Below are 23,117 nucleotides of genomic sequence, written 5' to 3'. Positions count from 1 at the left end.
ATTTGCATAATTTGGCAAACCAGTTACCAGATGCATTCACAGATACAAGAAGGGTGACGAAGTCATGTATACCCGCTGAAAATGTTCCATCAAGAGTTGATATTCCTAAAGAACAAACTGATGGTAACAGAATGAATGAACCTAGGGTTCAGTTAAAGAGGGGGAGGCCAGCGGGTTCTAAAGATAAAAATCCCCGAAAGAAAAAGAAATTGGATGAACAAAGTAAGGTTCTAGAAGAACCTGATACTGAAAAATGTCTGAAAGAAGACATAAATAAAGATGGTCCAGATGACGAGAAGGGAACAGAAAAGTATGAGATTTCCATCAACTACGCCCGAGATGAAAAGATATGGATCAGAAATAAGATAAAAGATGTTGATGGAATGTTCTCCTTTTCTGTGTCCAAAGAGATCGATCATGAAAATGATGATCCCGATCCAAGGTCCATTTTAGAATGTCAAAAAAGACATGATTGGGAGGAGTGGAAGAAGGCCATTCAAATTGAATTATTCTCCCTGAATAAAAGAAATGTCTTTGGACCTATAGTCATAACGCCTGAGAATATAAATCCTGTTGGGTATAAGTGGGTATTCGTGAGAAAAGTAAATGAGAAAAATGAAGTAACACGATATAAAGCCCGATTAGTTGCCCAAGGTTTTTCTCAGAGACCGGGAATTGATTTTGAGGAAACGTATTCCCCGGTAATGGATGCAATTACATTTAGATTTTTGATGAGCCTAACGGCGTCTAAAAATCTTGAAATGCATCTCATGGACGTTGTGACTGCATATTTGTATGGATCGTTGGATAGCGATATATATATGAAGCTCCCTGAGGGATTGAAAATGCCTGAAGCATTGAAAGAAAAATCCAGGGAGATTTGTTCGGTCAAGTTACAGCGATCACTATACGGATTAAAGCAATCCGGACGCATGTGGTACAATCGCTTAAGTGAATATCTTTTGAGTAAAGGATATGTTAATAATGCGATATGTCCATGCGTTTTTATAAAGAAATTGTCATCTGGCTTTGTGATCATTGCTGTATACGTTGATGACCTGAACATAATTGGAAATCAAAAGGAGGTTGATGATGCTCGAACTCATATGAAAGAGGAGTTCGAAATGAAAGATCTCGGCAAGACAAAGTTTTGTCTTGGGCTCCAGATAGAGCATCTCCGAGAAGGAATATTTGTGCATCAATCAAACTATACGAAAAGGTTATTGAAACGCTTTCGTATGGACAAAGCGACTCCTTTGAGTACTCCAATGATTGGTAGAACTCTCAATATTGAGAGTGATCCTTTTAGGCCCTACGAAGATATCGAGAAGATATTAGGTCCAGAAGTACCTTATATGAGTGCTATCGGTGGGCTGTTATATCTTGCAAACTGTACCAGACCAGATATAGCTTTTGCTACTAATCTACTTGCGAGATATAGTTCTGCTCCTACTCGCAGACATTGGGACGGAATAAAGCACTTATTCCGTTACCTTCAAGGTACAGTTGATTTAGGGTTAATGTATTTAAGAAAACCCGAGTTTGGTATGGTTGGTTTTGCAGATGCAGGATACTTATCAGATCCTCATAAAGCTCGATCGCAAACCGGCTATGTTTTTACAATTGGTGGAACTGCGATCTCTTGGCGGTCTCAGAAACAAACTCTGGTTGCGACATCTTCGAATCATGCTGAAACTATTGCACTTCACGAAGCATGTCGAGAATGTGTGTGGCTTCGATCAATGAGTCACCACATACAAGAATCAAGCGGAATAGTCAGCGTGAAAGAGCCGACGAAATTATTTGAAGATAACTCGGCTTGTGTCGCTCAACTCAAAGAAGGCTACATCAAAAGCGACAGGACAAAGCACATCCCTCCAAGATTTTTCTCGTACATAAGGGAGCTCGAGAAAAATAAAGAAGTGGACATTAAATATGTACGGTCATGCGACAATCCAGCTGACTTGTTCACAAAAGCCCTTCCAACTACAACGTTCCGAAAACACGTCTATAGTATCGGAATGCGGCATTTTCATGACCTGTGACAAGAAAGCTAGATCCACTATTCTCAGGGGGAGATTACGGGCAGTGTACTCTTTTTCCCTTGTCATGGTTTTTATCCCAATGGGTTTTTCCATGACTAGGTTTTTAACGAGGCACTACGTAAAACAAAGTGGATAATCAAGGGGGAGTATTGGATATAGATAATTATCCACTTATAATATTTTATTATATAACTTTTCCTTGAAGTTAAAGTAACTTGGGATGAAAGTACCTTGGGGCTAAAGTACTTTTCCTTGAAGTTAAAGTAACTTGGGATGAAAGTACCTTGGGGCTAAAGTACTTTATCTCTTCATATTATTTTATAGTTTTTTGTATACTATAAATATGGGTGAACCCTTTTGTAATGAGATCATCCAAAAAAAAAAAGAAATAAAAGACAACAACTTTTACTCTTTCTCTCTTTCTCTTTCGTAAAAACACACCCACACATAAAATAACAAAAGAGAAAGTGGTCCCATCTCATATCTCTCACTTGTCTCCATCGCCAATTACATATATATATATATATAAATCAGTTCCTCCCTTATTATTTACAACAATATTTTCTTAATCGGTTTCAGTCGATTAGATTTTTCTAATGCGAGTTACAATTGAATTCAATAGAGCAAACCAAGCCTTATCGAAATACTGGAATAATCCCTTGCAACATAAACATAACCTCTGTAAAAGTCTAACCCAATTAATTTATTAAGTATTCATGATTTGGTTGAACTATAAATATATATTAAATATTTTAAAAGGTAAAATTATATATTCTTTAGCTATGCCAGTTTGACTGAAACATATTTTTTTGTAACACTAGCTGAAACATATTTTCTCTCATAATATTAGAAAAGAGAAAAGTAAAAAAAAAACTTTTTGAACAAAAAAAAGAAAGGTAAAAACTCCACTAGTCAATAAAAATGGAATATTTTTAATCAGTCTCAATTGATTTAAATTTTCTAAACCAAGTTAAAATTAAATTCAAGAGAACAAACTAAGCCGTATCTAAAACAACTGTAACAATCCCTTGTAACTAAAACGCAACATTTGATAATGTCTAACCAATTTAATTTATTAAGTATTCATGATTGATATATATATATATATATATTGAATATTTTACAATAGTAAATGTATATATATTTTAAGCTATCTATGTTTAGGTAAAACATCTTATCTCTAAAAATATTTAAAAAGAAAAAAGAAAAAACTTTTTAAGCAAAAAAAAAAAAAAGTAAATAAATCAATAATTAATAAATATGGAATATTTTCTATAAATTTCAGTCAGTTAATTTTTTTTAAACCAAGACACAATGGAATTCGAGAGAGCAAACCAAGTCGAATATAAAACAACTTGAATAAAGAAAAAACTTTTTAAGCAAAAAAAAAAAAGAAAAGTAAATAAATCAATAATTAATAAATATGGAATATTTTCTATAAATTTCAATCATTTATTTTTTTTTTAAACCAAGACACAATTGAATTCGAGAGAGCAAACCAAGTCGAATATAAAACAACTTGAATAATTCCTTATAAGAAAATGCAATTTTCTCTCTCTCTCTCTCTCGATAATATTTGACACACATTTTAAACTTCTCCGCCAAAATCTTAGAAAGATCATCTCTGCTTGCATGGAAGACATGTATTTTGGTACCACCCTCGTCATACCCATGGCGAGAAAGAACTCGATTTGATGTGTTACGACAAAAGTTTTCATCAATGGAGACTAGATTGGATTTCATATGGATAATCCAAGAGTTTTTAGCTGATGATCTGAAAATCTTTGACAGAAACTTTGTGGGATGCTTCAATGGTACTTCAGCAATACCCAAACAATGCTGCCTTTGTTCTTGAATACACCATCAAGCTTCTAAGCTCATCATTCCCAAACATGACTACATCAGAGATACTTAACTATCATCAACCATATGATTTACTCTTTCATTGCCAACTTAATCTTTTGAGATAAAAACAAACAGGTGACGCAATTTGTGAATGGACTTTACGAGTCGAGAAGTGACATTGCGAGATTTAAGGATAACATATGAGACTTCCTTGTACAATCCAAAGAATTCTCTCCTCAGGTATAATAATAATAGTTTATAACTACAAAGATTGGTTTCTCTTCAATAAACACTACATTTCGTTTAAACTGTATTGAATGGATTTGTTTTTGTTTTCAGGATAACAAAGATCTATCTGTCGAAGAAGCTGCTGCTCAATTGAGAGAGATATACAGAATATGCTTTTGATTCCTGGTCTTAGTGCTCCAAACGAGATTCAAGACGACATGGCCGATTCATAAACTATTTCGTAGGATGAATTTATTCAATGAATCTTGTTTTTTAACATCAAACGTTTCATATTTTATTAAGCTAAATCGAATATTTCATAAGTTAGAAAATATAAAATTGAGTTTAATGGCCCCAAAGTAATACACTTTCTTTCTCGAAATATAATGTTTTAGAGGCGTTTTACATTTTTAAATCAACTAAGTTTATTGATAAAATATCTAACCAATTTAATTTATTAAGTATTCATGATTGGTTGAACTATATATATATATTTATTAAATATAAATATTTTAGAAAACGAGAAAATTAAAAATTCTTTTTTGAACCAAAAAAATAAAGGTAAAACCCCATTAATCAATAAAGATGGAATATTTTCTTTATCATTCTCATTTGATTTGATTTTTCTAAACCGAGTAAAAATTGAATTCCAAAGAGAACAAACTAAGCCGTATCTAAAACAACTGGAATAATCCCTTGTAACAAAAACACAACAATTAATTTATTAGGTATTCATGATTGATTGGGCTATATATATTAAATATTCTACAATGGTAAATGTATATATTTTGAGCTATCTATGTTAAGGTAAAACATCTTATCTCTAAAAATATTAGAAAGGAGTAAAAAAACAATTGAGCAAAAAAAAAAGTAAAAAATCACTAGTCAATAAATATGATATATTTTCTATGAGTGTTTATTTATTTTTAAAAACTACATATAATTGAATTCGAGAGAGCATCCCAAGTCGAATCTAAAACCATTTGAATAATTCCTTATAAGAAAACACAATTTTTCATCCTTAGAAAATTGCCTCTGCTTGCAATTCTTTGTTGTTATTTCACAAACGTTTCATATTTCATTGTAGAACGGGATTGTTGCTATTTCATGCCATGATGGCTACAACGACAGAGATGCTACAGTCATGAACAAATATTCAATTGACAAAGGATTTTTTCCGCTCTGTGTCTTATCGCACATACAAGTCAATAATCTGCGTTTGATCTTGTGTTGTTTTCCTGTGTTCTGAAAATTGAGAATGATTTTCCCTTATACACTCCTTTGATCTCACTTGCATTTTCTTCGTAATCAAGATGCCAGAAAATGAAAGGAATACTGTTTAAGAAGCCACAAAAAGACGCATGATGCATTTGGACGATGATGGTCTTCCACTCCTTGTGAGTTTCAGTTTTTTTTTTTTTTTTTTTTTTTGTGTTTGGTGACTTGATGTGAACTTTATTGTTAATCATACGATTTCTCTTTAATTCTTTTGTTTAGGGAACAAGATATTTGGAACCCAAGGTAATCATAGGGTTAAATGAGGATGATAATCTTGTCTATTAGTAAAATGTGTGTCGCTTTGTGTTATTTGATGGATTTACTTACTTTGATTTTGTTTTTAGATGTTGTTGACTACACATACTCCAAGTGGGTCTCGGTTGGTGAAAGTGAAACGAGAATGGTTGGAACTCCACATATCATAAGTTCAGCAGCCGCCACTCCCTAAAATGATTTATAGGGATGACCACTTCTCAAAAAGATATGCCATGGACAGTGGAAGACATCACTCCCGACATTATCATCATCCCACACTGATATTGAAATACTGATAATTAAAATGTTTTTGTAGGTTGATAACATTAGTAAAATGCTTCATAGTAGACACTCCTACCAGAGAGGGATGTGAGAGGATGTATGACGGTCATACCGAGAGACCGATCACGTCAATGATCTCTACAAGTTTTCCTTAAATATGTAATGTTAACATTTAGTTGTGTTTTGACTAAATAGTCTCCCGTAATACATACCAATCTCACGGTTGAAAAGCAAGTATTTTAGATCACAAAGGAATATGTATAGATTGTGGACAAGATGATACATATGCAACTTTTGAGAATCTAGTCGCAAGTACAAGTTTTGGTCATTTTCTAACAGTTTCCTTTCCTAAGCCAGAACAAAGGTGGATGACATGGTTGATCGAGGCTTGAGGGAATATGTATATGCAGAGCAAGAGAAGAGTACCATGATTTTCATATCTATCAAGGTAAAGTTATTTAGTTAAAAAGTAAGCATATTGTTACAAAGAGTTTGAGATCCAAAGCACTTGTTTATTCTAGCTCTATAAAAACCGAGACGTTCTAGAGGCCACTATGAGATTCACTCATCACTAATATTGGATGTATGTACATCAATTATAAAATGTTGCAAATAACAAAAAAAAATTAGTATTCTAATAATAATATGTCAAATCTAATTTTTTAAATATTTTGTTTACTAATACAAGTATTCTATTTAGTTTTGTCTAAAATACATAATAATATTATTTTGTCTTTAATTATTTCATATTTTTATATAAAGTGTTGCAAGTGTTATAATTAACAGGGCATAAATAAACTATAATATATATAAAATTAAAAATATATCCTAAGCTATGCAAAATGTGTATTTTATTAGAATAAATGTACTAATATACACAATCATATTAAATGGTATGTTTTATATACATAACACATTTGAATTTTTTTTTGATAGTTTTGTATATGAAAAATGAATCTAATATACCAACATCTATAATCGATACCATCAACTAATACAATTTACAAACAATTAAAGCATATGATTAACATATAAATTGAATTATATAAAAAAAAAAAAAAACAGTCTCCCTCCGGGATGAATTCAATTGTCATTCGGTTTGGGTTTTGCAAACCGAGAGTGACAATTGAATTGGAAAGAGCAAACCAAGCGGAATCTTGAGAGATCCCTTGTATAACAAATGAAAACGCTCCTCCGCTTTATTCTCCGTCTCTCGGAAGAAAGATTCCTCTTCGTTTGATTCTTCCAGCTGTTTCCTTCAGATTCATTCCCTCAGGTTGACAATGGGTCAAACATTTCGCAAGCTGTTCGATACCTTCTTCGGCAATCAGGAGATGAGGGTAACTTACTGATCGATTCTGGAATGTATAGAGATTGTTACAAAATTGATATAGAAGTGAACAATAGCTAATCACAAGTTTGATCTTGTTTCAGCATATACAAAAAGTTATGATCTTTACTGTTCTTCTTTGATTTGTATTTGTTTGGAGCTACTTCAGGTCGTTATGCTGGGTCTGGATGCAGCTGGCAAAACAACGATACTCTACAAGCTGCACATAGGAGAGGTTATGTCCACTGTTCCCACAATCGGTGAGTTTGATTTTGCTTGAAGGAAGCAGCATTTAGATTTTGGTCTCTGTGCCATGGCATTTACTGAGGGGTTTGAGGTTTCTTAACACAGGTTTCAATGTGGAGAAAGTACAGTACAAGAATGTGATGTTTACAGTTTGGGATGTTGGTGGCCAAGAAAAGCTCAGGCCCTTGTGGAGGCATTACTTCAACAATACCGATGGACTTGTATGTCTACACTCTTCTCTCCTTATTTACTTGTTATTCTCATTTTCCTTGGCTCTGATTCTTCAGATGAGAGTTTCCAAACAGATATGTTGTTTTGGAATCTTATCTGATTTTTAATTGCTTGGTGTGCTTGCAGATATACGTGGTGGACTCCTTGGACCGAGAGAGAATTGGCAAAGCTAAGCAAGAGTTTCAGGTTATAGTACAGTACCTTATAGATAAAACTGAACAAGGGTTTTGGTAAAGCTAGTCTCTGAAGAGTCTCTAACCTCTGCTAATTGATTTTGTATCAGGAGATCATAAAAGACCCATTCATGCTCAACAGTGTCATTCTAGTGTTTGCAAACAAACAAGACATGGTAGCTTTAGTTTTCCTTTATTTGAAATTTTTGTTATTTATCATTTACCAGTATTCATCCTAACTCTGTGTGAACCTCAGAGAGGAGCCATGTCTCCACGAGAAGTATGTGAAGGGCTTGGCTTGTTAGATCTCAAGAACAGGAAATGGCATATACAAGGCACATGTGCTCTTCAGGGAGATGGTCTCTATGAAGGCTTAGACTGGTTATCCTCTACGCTCACAGAGGTTAGAGCCGCTGGTTACTCATCGGTTGGTCCCTCATTTTAACTTTACTTTGTCCTCCAAAAGCCAGCTAGCTCATGGTGTCTCAGTCTCTTCACCATTTATATACTTTTGGCCTCTGATATGGTCATGTCACACAGTCAAAAACTCTTTAAGACTTTTGTAATGGAAGTGTTTTTTTCTCTCTCTTTTGGTCTCCACTCTCCACATTGCTCTGATTCTGATTCTGAAAGCTAATGTTAGTATCAAGTAGGCTTCTATTTGCATGATATGACATTGGAACTTCATTGTATATTGTGATGGAAAAGTATATGGGATTCTTATTGTCCCTTTAAGCTTTAATATGATAATGATCTTTTTGCTTCTCACCTGGTAGCTCTTTTGATAATCTTGTTTTAATAATCTTTTTTTTCTTTTGAGAAGAGATGATTGAACAGAGAGCTCTATTGCAATTCAAATAAAATAGAAGAGAAAAATTACGAATGGAAACTAAAGAAAAATAGATTTGATTTGAAATTTTGTTTAGGTTTTCTTCAAAAAAGAAAAACAGAGCAACCTAAGAAAACAAAAGAAGCAACAGTTTTTTTGAGTAGAGAAGGAAATGATTTCAAAAGGCTAAAACAGTTTGTTCTCTACTACTCTAAGCTCTTGTGTTGTTGCTTGTTCTTGATAGCAAGTTTTTTCAGCAGCTTAGTTAGTTGCCTCACGCTAACGCCTTTAAGACTCTCTTCATCGATCATGTTCTTCTTCTTCTTAGTCTCGACCCCTGCTTCTTTTTCTCCATTGTTGTCAAGAACCATCTCCTCCTCAACATTCTCCTTGTTCTTCGTGTTGTTGTCTGCAACAGAAGACTCTTCCGATTCAGAATCTATCATTTCTCCAGTTCTCAAACTCTTCTCATCTATCTCGCTTATCTCATAATCAGACCATTCATCACTATCTGATTCTTGAGTCTTCTTGTCTGAAACTATAGCCATCTCTGATTCAGCATCCATCAGTTCATCAGCCTCGCAACTTTCTTCTGATTCTTCAGCCACCAGAACTGTTGGGACAGTGTCTACCTTAGCCACATTATCACTAGCAGAGACATTAGACTCAAATCCCTCTTGGTTTGTGTCAGCAACACCACCAGAATCATCATCATCCTCCTCTGATTCAGTTTCAGAACCATTCTTCATTTCTTCAGACTCTGAAGCTGGAACGGTGTTGGACTCTGCAAAGAAGAGAATAATGAAGAAATTCAAACACTGAAGAAAAACAATATTGATAGGTAATGATTGTGTGTGTGTGTGTGTGTATACCTGTCCCATTCTTCTGTTCCTTACAGGTTGTGGCATCAACGAAAGTGATATCACCAAGATCACCATATAAAACATCAAGATCCGGATCATTCTTCGAATCATCCCACGAATCATTTAGATCTCTCACTGAGATAGCTTCAGCGTTGTCCTCTGATTTAACCTGAAGCTTGGAGCCTGCATATATAACAATTAAACTTGATTACACACTGATCAAAAGTTAACACTGCTAATAAGAAAAAAACGGATTATGTTTTTTTTTTTATTTTGCAAACCTTCACTTTCAGCATCTTCCTTCTTCTTTGAAGGCACATTAGTCTTCAAACTCAGGTCAGCCATGGATTCCTCAAGCAACTTGACCGATCTTCTCGTGCTGTACACCCTCTGAACCGACTCAGATGCTGCAGCTGGCTGAGCCCTCGTTGTGCTTCTCGCCGCTGGAGTTTTGCTCTCCTCCAGATTCATAGCAACTGTGGCAGCAACTCTTCTACGGCTCTGAGGTAGTGATGGATCCACGTTGGCGTTTCTGTTTTCTTGCTCCAGCTCTCCAGCTAGGGACTTGCTAGTAACAAGGCAAGAACGGGTCACAAGCTCCGATGGTTGAGTTTCATCTTTGGTCTTTCTCCGAGTCGTTCTAGCTGCAGTGCGTGCAGCGCTTGGCATATTCTTGGCTACGCTTGTTGGAGACAGGTCACGCGTGGACTCAGATTGGTTCATGAACTCCTCAATACCTTCAACCTGTTAAACATTAAATAGATGTTAATATCAAATAAATATTATAAAAAAATGTCAATATCAAACACATCTGACTCGAGCTTAATTTCAAACAAAATAATTTATCAAATCTTAGTTACAAGATACAGATCTCAATATCATTTTAACTAAGAACGATCAAGATGCAAATAAAGTTACTAGCTTTTGCCATTGAATATTGAAGAAGTGAATACTTACAATCTCAAGAGCTTTGAGAGCATCGGCCATGGCGATATTGGTCATGTTGGCTGGGATCTTGTTCTTCTTACAGAAGAACTGAAGATCTCTTCTGGTAAGACTGTCAAAATCCATTGCTAAAATATGGAGATAGAGTGATTTTGATTTGAAGAGGAAATGATGACAGCTGCAAAACGAGAAGTTTATTGTCTGATTGTCTGAAACGGTCTGAAGGGTATATATACACACATTACTCGAAAGAGAAGCCCTACCTAAGTGACCGTTAAGGCGTCGATTTTGAAATTTTAATGGGCCTTAACATGGGCCTAAAAATAAAAAGCTCATGCCTTTGGGTCAATGGGCCTGTAACTAGGTAACGTAGTAAGCACGCGTTTCGAGAGCGCGTGTTAATTCAAGAAAAATACGCGGCTCGCAACCATCACCATCCGGAGGAGAGAAAGAGAGAGAGAGAGACCGAGTCACGGAGAGGAGAGAGAGCCACAAGAGGAGCGGGAGGTTTCAGAGAGAAAGAGAGAGAGAGAGAGATACTAACTAACTTATATATAAACAGACGGCGGAGAGAGCAGAGAAGAAAGTTTTTTTTAAACCTAACCTTGAAGAAAGCGTGAGGTTATAGCAACTTTTACAAATCTGAATGCAAAGCTCCCTCCTCGCCGGATTCGCTTTCTTCCTTTCCGCCGCGATTCGCTTGTAGTAACGGCGGCTGAGCTGGTTTTCAGGTAGATCGTTACTTGACGGTAGAAGAAACTGTTTTTTTGGTTTTTCTCTGGAGAATGGTAGACTTTTGAGGTTTAGTGACTTAGAAGAAAGTGTGATCTTGAGTGTAGAGAGTGATGGGAAGCTCAGGATCAGGTGCGGTGGATTGGAAGGTGGGGTCGATTGTGTGGGTGAGGAGGAGGAACGGCTCGTGGTGGCCAGGGAGGATCCTGGGACAAGATGATCTTGACTCTAATACTATCACCTCTCCACGATCTGGTACTCCTGTGAAGCTTCTTGGGAGAGAGGATGCAAGTGTGTAAGTCTCTTCTTGAATCTCTATAATAATTAAAAATAAAATAAAAACTCTGGATTGATTTTTTTTTGTTCATTGTTTTAGGGATTGGTATAACTTAGAGAAGTCCAAGAGGGTGAAGCCGTTTAGGTGTGGGGACTTTGATGACTGCATTGAGAAGGTGGAGACTTCGCAAGGTCTGACGGTGAGAAAGAGAGAGAAGTATGCTCGTAGAGAAGATGCTATTCTCCACGCTCTTGAGCTTGAGAAGGAGATTCTGAAGAAGGAAGTGAAAGTTGAGACTAGCAAGCCTAGGGATAACGCTCATGATATTTCTAATGGGACTTGTAACCATGTTGGTGATGATGTTATGCATTTGGAGAAAGGTAAAGTGGAAGATCATCAGCCAAGTTGTGAGGACGAGGTGCGTCCTAGAATGAGAGGTTTGGTGGAGTTTGGGCTGAGAACCAGTTCTTCTAAGCGGAAGTTTTCATCTTCCAATGGTCCTGATGCTTCCTTCAAGTCTCTGGCGAGAAGCAACTCTTCAGCTTCTTCTAGTGGAGATCATAGCATGGAGAGGCCTACTTATACCCTCGGTAAGATGATTCTGCAAACTTCCCTAAGTGTGTAGTTTTTCAAGATGGCTGGAGATTAGACACTTCTGGCTCTTTTGTTATGCGAGTTTGGCTCTATTGTTGCAGGGAAGGAGAAGACTAGGAGTTCGATGGAGGCGAAAAGGACTAAGTATATGTTTGCACCAAACGAATCTAATGATGTTTTAGATCGGCATGAGGGTTTGCCAAGCCACAGGGAGGCAATGCATTCTTCCTTTCCTGGTGGCGGCTCTCGTTATTATGACCATCCTGATTTTTTGCAAGATACTGAATATGTTTCTTCTGAGTCCGAAACTGATTCTTCTGATATGGAGGAGGATACTGATGATGACATTCACTTGCTGTCAGGTAAAGTCTTTTCTGAACGACTAAAAGCTAGTTTCTTATCATATAAATGATTCTAGTTCTTTCAGGCATTGGTTCAAGCCTTTGAAGTTTAGAAACCAAATAACCTTTTTGATTACTAAGACCACAGTTATTTAACTAGTATTGATTCTATCTTCTCAGGAGCTGGACGTCATTCAGGGCAACACAATACTTTTAATAGACATATGTCAGCAGAAGATGAAAGCACCAGTGGCGAGGAAGATTGTTACGAGTCATCTATTTCTGGCGACTCTTATCACCTTTATTCCCAAGATCCTGATAATGGAGTTGGTACGGTTTCCAAGTGGCAGCTCAAGGGGAAAAGAAACATGCGCAATCTTCCAAGAAGGTCTGCACGCAAGAGGGAAATGCATCGTAATCATCTGGAAGATGGAAGAAGATATTCTGAGTATAAGAGAAGGGGATTCGGCCAAAAGCCTATGGGCTATGGGTTAGATTCTAGTGATGGAACTGATGACACTGATCCCAACGAAAGACAGTTTGGGGATGATGATGATGATTATCGGCTGTCGACTATGTTTGCATCTGGATGTAAGAACATCTATAGCCGTGACATGCTGGACTGGGATGATGATCCTTGGGAAGGCCAGATTGGTTTGAAGAAACACGAAGGTTCAGATGCTTCTCATCGACATCTTGGAAGAAGAAAAACGTATCCTCCATTGATGGATGTTGATTTAGAAGTACAAGGAAGCTATCGGAAAGGTCCTGTCCCATTTGTCTCACTTATGAGTAAGTTAAACGGCAGAGCAATCATTGGGCATCCGGTTGAAGTCCAAGTCTTAGCAGATGGTTCCTCTGAGTCATATGAGTACTTTGGTAATGAAACAAGTTACCATGACAAACCCTTGTTACTTCCCCCTGCTTGGAAGACTGCAAGGAGGAGTAGTTCACGGGTTCCACGGCTGCATCGGTTATCATCATCGCTTGAAGCCGATCCTGAGGATCATTCTCCGACAGATCAGGGACGAAAACCACTGCTTAGGAAGCTTGGTTCGGGAAACTTTAGTAATGATGGTGACTCGGTGAGGAGAGGCAATCTAATGGGGATTCCACGACCACCTGGAGAAAGAAAGAAGTTGCTGAAGAACACAAACGCAACCCCTAGTCAAAAGACAAGGGCACTATCTTCGTTCAGCAGCGAACAAGCACTACACGGGGTAAAGGCGTCGGGGGATCGAACTCACGAGCTCTCTAACAGACGGGTGTTACCGGGACCACCAACCGTGGCCTGCATACCGGTCAAACTAGTATTTAGCAGATTACTGGAGAAGATAAATAGACCATCGTCAAAACCAACTGTGAAAGGCTTCAACGAGAGAAGCGATCAATAACAAGAGTTCTCTACTCGAGCCAAAACGAGATTTACAGCTACCAAAAGTATAACCATTTGGTTTTTTTGTGGACTGTGAATCACGTTCATCAGGCTTTTGATTATGTGATGACTCTTGAGGGAAAGATAGTAGTAGGGAGAAGAATTTACGTAGAGAGACTCTGGTTACTTCCTCGTACAGATCAGGTGAAGAGTTTAGAACATTGATACCACTGGTTCGTTTTGTATATTTTTCATTCTCTCGAGAAGAAAGCTTTGTCTCTTTGATTTAGTTCCAGCTTTAGATTTATAGTCTTAGATGGTTTTTCACTTGCTGTATCTTTGCTGGCTAATTAATTTACACATTATCAATTTTTGTTCTTCAGAGATCATTTTATGGTCTGTTGTTTGGTCAAAGGGTGGATCAACCGGTTTAGACTTATTTATTGAGAATTCGGCCAAAAAAAACACGAACTTTTCACGAATTGCCAAAGAAAACCTGTACACGAGCTTAGCCAAAAAAATCATTTACTTTTATTGACTTTTTTAGTTTATTAATAAACTTAAGATTGACTTGCCAATTTAGCACGCCGTGAACTCACAGTTAACACAGTGTTAACTAGACACTAAATGTTGGCGTTAAGTGAAACGACGTCGTTTCATCTCATTTGAAAACGACGTCGTTTTACATGATTTGAAAAAACAATCATGTAAACCCCTGGATTCGAACTCGGATTGGTTGGTTCAATTGTCAAGGTCTTTTACCATTGGGCTAGTGAAACTTTCAATGTACTTACTAACATGTTTACTTTTATTTGGTACTGATTGAATATAAAAATATTCTCTAAAAACTTAAAAAGATCTTTAAAATTCCAAAAAATTGAAAAATAAGAAATTTTTTATAAAATTAATTTTGAAATTAAAATTGAAAATAAATTTTATTTTTCTTTTTAAATAATAAAAACTCTTCCAAAATTTTCTAAAAAATTAAAACGATCTTCAAATTCCAAAAATTGAAAAAAATAAAGAAATTTTTTATAAAATTAATTTTGAAATTAAAATTGAAAATAAAATAAATTTTTTCTTTTAAAAATATAAAATTTTACTTCTCTTAAAAAAAATAAAAAAAATCTTCCAAAATTTTCATAAAATCAATTTTGAATTAAAATTAAAATATATTTTTTTTCTTTAAAAAAATCAAAAAATTTCCAAAATTTTCATTTAAAAAAAAAGTTCTAGTTTTTTTAAAAATTATAATAAAATGCAAAAAATTAAAGTTACAATTATCAACTTTTTATGTGTGTATAATTAATTTCAACTTTTAGCAAATGTATTAAAAAAATTGAAAATTTTGGAAGTTTTTTATTTTTTGAAAAGAAAAAATAAAATTTTATTTTCTATTTTAATTTTAAAATTAATTTTATAAAAAATTTCTATATTTTTCAATTTTTTGGAATTTTAAAGATCTTTTTAAGTTTTTTGAAAATTTTGGAAGAGTTTTTATTTTTAAAAAGAAAAATAAAATATTATTTTTAATTTTAATTTCTAAATTAATTTTATAAAAGTCTTCTTTGTTTTTTTATTTTTTTTTGGAATTTTACAGATCTTAGAAAAAATTTTATATTTAATATGTACCAAATAAAAGTAAACATGTTAGTAAATACATTGAAAGTGCCAGTAGTCCAGTGGTAAAATACTTTGTTGTTTGATCAACCAACCTGGGTTCGAATCCAGGGATTTACATATTTTTAATTTCAAATCATGTAAAACGACGTCGTTTCATCTCATTTGAAAACGACGTCGTTTCACTTAACGCCAACAATAAACGACGTCAAATATTTCTGTTAAATTTATTGACGGCGTGCTAAATTGGCAAGTCAGCGAAAACATTGTTAATTAATTCTAAAGTCAATGAAAGTTTGGTGTTTTTTTGGTCAGCCTAAAAGTTCATGTTTCTTTTGGCAATTTGTAAAAAGTTAAGGTTTTTTTTGGTCGAATTCTCCTTATTTATTTATGTTTTTCCAGAATAGATTTAATTTTAGGCTCATGATTGATTATGGAACGGATGAAATAAAATTTGGTAAAGGTTTGATTTAGTTTTGTAGACCGAAAGAAACTTCTCAAAATCTATAACCAAGCGCAGCTTTTGGTTTTATGAAGGGCTGGACTTCAGCACTGTTTGGTTGACTTTGGGTTTTGTTTAAGATGAATTTCACCAAATCGTTTCAGAACTTGGAAGGCTGTTCAGGACATTATACAGTTTGTTTGCAGGGCCCAAAGAATCTAATCATGTGCGAAGGGCCCGTAGGAACGGTCCATATACATAAAATAAAGTTTATGTTATCAATCATGGCTCAAAAAGTCACTGAATCTGTTCAACATACTTCGACACGTATCGTTAGATTCGTCACACAGAGATTCTCGATGACCTTGTTCTCTGTGCCATCTGTTTCCACCCACCACGTAACATGCATCTCAATCTCCGTCCATTTCTCAGCTCTTTTCACGTGTCATGATCGGGTACAACACATTCCCAAAATATCTTATCTCCGACCAGAAAAAACTTTATTATATAAACGACCGCAAAACCAGAACCCATGTTCATGGGCGTGAACATGTTACTTTGAGAAACAGATTTCACAAGATAATGTTTTATATTCGAATATTCATTACGTACCTTCTCCAAAGTTAGATACAAATATGCAATTTTTAAAACATTTTAAAGACAAAAATCTACCAATAAAGTATCAATTAATTGTAATTATGGACCTGACTATATATAGACGCTCGTCATCATTGTAATAAAATTGTTTGTATATAAAAAGGGCACTGTTTCTATGCTCAAGTCTTGATAAATTAGAAGGAAGAGAAAAAAAAATGCATTATCAAGAACAGATGGAGTCTCTTATGTTGGGTGAAGAACGCAGACGCGAAAACTGCGTTAGAGACGCAGACGCGGACACAGATGAAGGTTTTAACTCTCCCTCTTCTTTTCCAAACTCTCCTGACGAATCAGACCGTCGCAGTTCTTCTTCTTCAAGGTAAGAACAATCAAAGAGTTTTCGTTTATTTACCCCGGTGTTTAGAGTTTTTCGTTTATTTGCCCCTGAGTTTAGATCTTGTTAGATTAAGCCCCAACATTTAGTGTCTATTTGTAAATTTTAGGGTATTTTCTTATAGTCCTATAGTTTTTCTGTAAATTAAGGGACATAGTACGAGAAGATTTAATTTTGTTCAAAATTGTTGTGTATTTGTAAATTTTAGGGTATTTTCTTATAATCCTATAGTTTAGGGATATAATACGAAAAGCTTTAAATTTTGTTCAAAATTGTTGTGTATTTGTAATTTTTATATTTTTGAAAATGTTCACGACAGGAGAGGATTGTCAAAACATTACAGAGGCAAGTCACAGTCCTTCACGTCGTTGTCGGAAGCGCTGACAGTAGAAGATCTCGCGAAACCCGAGAATCCTCTCAACGCAAAGCTGAAGCAGCGACGGGAGAGCTCTCACTGTCGACGATTATCCGGTTGCGGCGGTGCATCGCAGCAAAATCTAGCTGGCCACGACGCTTTCTTCGCCGGAAACGATAGGCAGCCGAGACTTTCCGGTAACAGACTGCCTCCGAGAGCTCAGACGCTTTCGGCGGCTCACATATCGGCTTTGCTCACTCGAACCTGAACCGGGAAGCTTTTAGTTTATTTGTTTATCTAAACCGGAATAGAACCGGGTTTCGTTTGGGATGATGTTTCCTCGAGCTTCAGTCTTCTGAATTGTGTGAGAATGTATAAATTATAAGTATTTAGACTCTTATGATCGTTTCGTAATTTTCAGTTTTAATCTTAAATTAGCTCAAGCCGAACTTTACTGTATTCTATGGTACTATACACAAGAGATTTGGGAACTTTTGAAAATACAAAAAGATCTAGGACGCTTTTATGAACATAATAAGATATGGGTTAATTCGGCAAATAACAGCAGTATGGGACAGCATGATTAAATACTGAATAAGTTAGAATGGTTTAGTAAATAATAGCAGTTGTGGACACTTTGGTGTATATACAAAAGAAGTTGGGGTGGTTTAATAAATATCATAGGATCTGGGGCCTGTTCGTGAATGCCATCTGAATTGGGGTAAATACTAAAATTCTGGGGAGTTTTATAAATTGTTCTTTCTAAGTAAATGTTAAATTTACTAAACCAAAAAACAAAGGATCCAACATTGTTTAGAAAGTCTTTTGAGTTAGTTACTTTGAATGAATAACCACCATACTTACCACAACTTAAAAGTTAAAACACGAAAAAGGCCTATTTGAACATGAAATTTGCCTGTGTTCAAAAAAAAAAAAGAACATGAAATTTGCCTTTCGTGCCTATTTCTTTCCGAACTTTGTAGTACTGCATATTTCATACTCAACTAAGTAAAAGTCCAAATATACTATATAAACTTTAATGCATCGTGCTTTTTCATTCCCGAACTTTTAGTAATGAATATTATATACTGAAGTAAACAAAAATTCAAAAATATTACATGAACTCTTAAAATTGTGTTTCTATATATATTGTATGTCAAAGGTGTTAGTCACCCATTAATTTATCAAAACAACGTCATTTTGGATAACATCTATAAACCAAAATAACTTTCTTGTATAAATTGTGTAAACATTAACTTATATATATTTTTATCAAATAAATCTATAATTACTTATGATTTTAAATTTACCTTTAAAAATTATTATTTTATAAGTTTAAATTATTATTATTAATTCAAATATTTACTTTATGCTTGTCCACCAGTGTGAGAGTTTGAAACTCCCAAAAAATAAATTTTAACTTTAGAGAATTTATCCAAGATAACGCGTTTTGATGCAACTATGCATTAAAAAAAAAGAGTATTATGAAGTTTTACTAAATTAATTTATAAAAATAATTAAACGGTGCTTATTTACCATGAAAAAGAGTTTAGCATACATTAAGAAAAATTTAGAATATAGTTAGAAATTAAAAAAAAACACTAAAGATTATAGGGTTCAGTATATAAAGTATTTACCAAAAACTCAGTATTTTCTTAGGGGTAAACAAATAGATTTTGACAAAATTTCAAAAAATACGACAATATTTTTTTAATGCCTAATTGCATCCTGCACTAACATATGATTATGTTCAAAGAGATTTAGAGCCTTTGTTGTCTCCAATTTTCAAGAAAATAATTATTTTATAGTAGTTGTTTCATCGATTTAGGGACTATTATGAAGTTTTACTAAATTAATTGATAAAAAATTATAACGATTCTCATATACCATGAAAAGAGCTTAAAATACATTAATACAAATATAGAATGTGGTTATAAATTTTAAAACAACACTAAAGATTATAGGCTTCAGTATATAAAGTATTTACCAAAAACTCAATATTTTCGAAGGGGTTAACACATGGACTTTGGGAAAATTTCAAAAAATGAAAATATTGTTTTAATGCATAGTTGCATCCTGCACTAACCTATGATAATGTTCAAAGAGGTTTGGAGCCTTTGTTATCTCCGTTTTTCAAGAAAATAGTTATTTTATAGTAGTTGTTTCATTGATTTATGGAGTATTATAAAATTTACTAAATTAATTGATAAGCAAATTATAACGATTCCCATATACCATGAAAAAGAGCTTAAAATATATTAATACAAATGTAGAATGTGGTTAGAAATTTTTAAACGACACTAAAGATTATATAAGCTTTGGTATATAAAGTATTTACCAAAACTCAATATATTCGAAGGGGTTAACACACGGATTTTGAGAAAATTTCAAAAAATATGAATATAAGGTTTTAATGCATAGTATAATCATACACTAACCTATGATGATGTTCAATGAGATTTGGAGCCTTTGTTGTCTCCGTTTTTCAAGAAAATATTGATTGTGCAGTGGTTATTCCATCGATTTATGGAGTATTATGAAGTTTTATTAAATTAATTGATTAAAAAATTATAAAGATTCCCATATACCATGAAAAATAGCTTAAAATACATTAATACAAATGTAGAATGTAGTTAGAAATTTTAAAACAACACTAAAGATTATAGGCTTCAATATCTAAAGTATTTACCAAAAACTCAATATTTTCGAAGGGGTTAACACATGGATTTTGAGAAAATTTCATAAAATATGACAATATCATTTTAATGCATAGTTGCATCCTGCACTAACCTTTGATGATGCACAAAGAGATTTGGAGCCTTTGTTGTCTCCTTTTTTCAAGAAAATAGTTATTTTATAGTGGTTATTCCATCGATTTAGAAAGTATTATGAAGTTTTACTAAATTAATTGATAAACAAATTATAACGATTAACACATACCATAAAAAGAGCTTAAATACATAATACAAATTTGGAATGTAGTTAGAAATTTTAAACAACACTAAAGATTATAGGTTTCACTATATAAAGTATTTACCAAAAACTCAATATTTTCGAAGGGGTTGCACATGAATTTTGAGAAAATTTCATAAAATATGATAATATTTTTTTTAATGCATAGTTGCATCCCGCACTAACCTATGATGATGTTCAATGAGATTTGGAGCCTTTGTTGTCTCCGTTTTTCAAGAAAATAGTTATTTTATAGTAGTTGTTTCATCGATTTAGTGAGTATTATGAAGTTTTACTAAATTAATTGATAAACAAATTATAACGATTCTCATATACCATGAAAAAGAGCTTAAAATACATTAGTACAAATGTAGAATGTGGTTAGAAACTTTAAAACAACACTAAAGATTATAGGCTTCAGTATATAAAGTATTTACCAAAAACTCAATATTTTCGAAGGGGTTAACACATGGATTTTGAGAAAATTTCAAAAAATATGATAATGTTGTTTTAATGCATAGTTTCATCTTGCACTAACCTATGATGATGTTCAAATATATTTGGAGCATTTGTTGTCTACGTTTTTCAAAAAAATAGTGATTTTATAGTGTTTATTCCATCGATATAAGGAGTATTATGAAGTTTTATTAAATTAATTGATAAACAAATTATAACGATTAACACATACCATGAAAAAGAGTTTAAATAGATAAATACAAATGTAGAATGTGGTTAGAAATTTTAAAACAACACTAAAGATTATAGGCTTCAGTATATAAAATATTTATCAAAACATCAATATTTTTGAAGGGGTTAACACATGGATTTTGAGAAAATTTTATAAAATATGAAAATATTTTTTAATGCATATTTGCATCATGTACTAACCTATGATGAAGTTCAATGAGATTTGGAGCCTTTGTTGTCTCTGTTTTTCAAGAAAATAGTTATTTTATAGTAGTTGTTATATCATTGATTTAGGGAGTATTATGAAGTTTTACTAAATTAATTGAGAAACAAATTATAACGATTCTCATATACCATGAAAAAGAGCTTAAAATACATTAGTACAAATGTAGAATGTGGTTAGAAATTTTAAAACAACACTAAACATTATAGGCTTCAATATATAAAGTATTTACCAAAAACTCAATATTTTCGAAGGGGTTAACACCTGGACTTTGAGAAAATTTCAAAAATATGATAATATTATTTTAATGCATAGTTTCATCTTGCACTAACCTATGATGATGTTCAAAGAGATTTGAAGCCTTTGTTTTTTTCAATAAAAGAGTTATATTATAGTGGTTATTCAGTCAATTTAGAAAAGTATATATGAAGTTTTATATAAATTAATTGATAAAAATATTATAACGATTAACACATACCATGAAAAGAGCTTAAATACATAAATACAAATGTAGAATGTAGTTAGAAATTTGAAAACAACACTAAAGATTATAGGCTTCAGTATATAAAATATTTTCCAAAAACTCAATATTTTCGAAGGGTTGCACATGGATTTGAGAAAATTTCAAAACTATATGAAAATATTTTTTTAATGCATAGTTGCATCCTGCACTAACCTATGATGATGTTCAATGAGATTTGGAGCCTTTGTTGTCTCGTTTTTCCAAGAAAATAGTGATTTTATAATGGTTATTCTATCGATTTAGAAAGTATTATGAATTTTTACTAACTAAAATTGATAAAAAAATTATAACGATTTCCATATACCATGATGAAAAACAAGCTTAATACATTAATACAAATTTAGAATGTGGTTATAATTTTTAAAACAACACTTAAAGATTATAGGCTTCAAATATATAAAGTATTTACCAAAAACTCAATATTTTCGAAGGGGTTAACAGATGGATTTTGAGAAAATTTTTATAAAATATGGTTTTAATGCATAGTTTCATCCTGCACTAACCTATGATGATGTTCAAAGAGATTTGGAGCCTTTGTTGTCTCCGTTTTCTAGAAAATAGTTATTTTATAGTGGTTATTCCATCGATTTAGGGAGTATTATGAAGTTTTACTTAATTAATTGATAAAAAAATAATAATGATTCCCATATACCATGAAAAAAGAGAAATTAAAATACATTAATACAAATGTAGAAAGTGGTTAGAAATTTTAAAACAACACTAAGATTATAGGGTTAAGTATATAAAGTATTTACCAAAAACTCAATATTTTCGAAGGGGTTAACACATGGATTTTGAGAAAATTCAAAAAATATGACAATTTTTTTTAATGCATAGTTGCATCCTGCACTTACCTATGATGATGTTCAAAAGATGTTTGGAGCCTTTGTTGTCTCCGGTTTTCTAGAAAATAGTTATTTTATAGTAGTTATTTTATCAATTTAGGGAGAATTATGAAGTTTTACTAAATTAATGATAAACAAAAATTATTATATTCCCCATATACCATGAAAAGAACTTAAAATACATTAATACAAATATAGAATTTGGTTAGAAATTTTTAAACAACACTAAATATTATAGGCTTCAGTATATAAAGTAATACTAAAAATTCAATATTTTCGAAGGGGTTACACATGGATTTTGAGAAATTTTTTAAAAATATGACAATATTTTTTAATGCATAGTTGCATCCTGAACTAGCATATGATAATGTTCAAAGAGGTTTGGAGCCTTTGTTGTCTCTGTTTTTCAAGAAAATATTGATTTTATAGTGGTTATTCCATCGATTTAGGGAGTATTATGAAGTTTTATTAAATTAATTGATTAAAAAATTATAATGATTCCTATTTGTCATGAAAAAGAGCTTAAAATACATTAATACAAATGTAGAATGTGGTTAGAAATTTTAAAACAACACTAAAGATTAGAGACTTCAATATATAAAGTATTAAC

The 23,117-nt window shown here is 33.2% G+C and overlaps 4 protein-coding genes and 1 long non-coding RNA gene across 5 annotated transcripts; 4 read left to right on the top strand and 1 right to left on the bottom strand.

Annotated features, from left to right (window-relative positions):
* Window positions 1-4,029: 4,029 nt before the first annotated feature.
* LOC106435801 lies at window positions 4,030-4,441 on the top strand. Its single transcript, XR_007318157.1, has 2 exons — window positions 4,030-4,130; window positions 4,230-4,441. It is a non-coding gene; the product is annotated as an uncharacterized LOC106435801 (long non-coding RNA).
* A 2,653-nt stretch (window positions 4,442-7,094) lies between these two features.
* LOC106435797 (ADP-ribosylation factor 1-like 2) lies at window positions 7,095-8,655 on the top strand. The gene is made up of 6 exons (XM_013876725.3): window positions 7,095-7,273; window positions 7,433-7,523; window positions 7,615-7,730; window positions 7,867-7,926; window positions 8,024-8,089; window positions 8,170-8,655. Exons 1-6 carry the CDS (start codon window positions 7,217-7,219, stop codon window positions 8,356-8,358), a joined length of 579 nt encoding a protein of 192 aa, XP_013732179.1. The 5' UTR covers window positions 7,095-7,216; the 3' UTR covers window positions 8,359-8,655.
* A 141-nt stretch (window positions 8,656-8,796) lies between these two features.
* LOC106435793 (nucleolin-like) lies at window positions 8,797-10,761 on the bottom strand. Its single transcript, XM_048744884.1, has 4 exons — window positions 10,563-10,761; window positions 9,887-10,349; window positions 9,615-9,788; window positions 8,797-9,526 (listed from the first exon to the last, which is right to left on the bottom strand). The coding sequence occupies exons 1-4, from the start codon at window positions 10,674-10,676 to the stop codon at window positions 8,949-8,951; spliced, it is 1,329 nt and encodes a 442-aa protein (XP_048600841.1). The 5' UTR covers window positions 10,677-10,761; the 3' UTR covers window positions 8,797-8,948.
* A 214-nt stretch (window positions 10,762-10,975) lies between these two features.
* BNACNNG18390D (uncharacterized protein At1g51745) lies at window positions 10,976-14,246 on the top strand. The gene is made up of 5 exons (XM_048744883.1): window positions 10,976-11,281; window positions 11,390-11,577; window positions 11,659-12,149; window positions 12,255-12,515; window positions 12,675-14,246. The coding sequence occupies exons 2-5, from the start codon at window positions 11,396-11,398 to the stop codon at window positions 13,886-13,888; spliced, it is 2,148 nt and encodes a 715-aa protein (XP_048600840.1). The 5' UTR covers window positions 10,976-11,281; window positions 11,390-11,395; the 3' UTR covers window positions 13,889-14,246.
* Window positions 14,247-16,464: 2,218 nt separating this feature from the next.
* LOC106435798 lies at window positions 16,465-17,691 on the top strand. The gene is made up of 2 exons (XM_013876726.3): window positions 16,465-16,907; window positions 17,242-17,691. The coding sequence occupies exons 1-2, from the start codon at window positions 16,744-16,746 to the stop codon at window positions 17,543-17,545; spliced, it is 468 nt and encodes a 155-aa protein (XP_013732180.2). The 5' UTR covers window positions 16,465-16,743; the 3' UTR covers window positions 17,546-17,691.
* Window positions 17,692-23,117: the final 5,426 nt, after the last annotated feature.

Source organism: Brassica napus, chromosome C1 (assembly GCF_020379485.1).
Source record: "Brassica napus cultivar Da-Ae chromosome C1, Da-Ae, whole genome shotgun sequence".
Classification (NCBI taxonomy): Eukaryota; Viridiplantae; Streptophyta; class Magnoliopsida; order Brassicales; family Brassicaceae; genus Brassica; species Brassica napus.
Note: the sequence above shows the minus strand (reverse complement) of the source record. Positions and strands in the feature narration are given on the sequence as shown.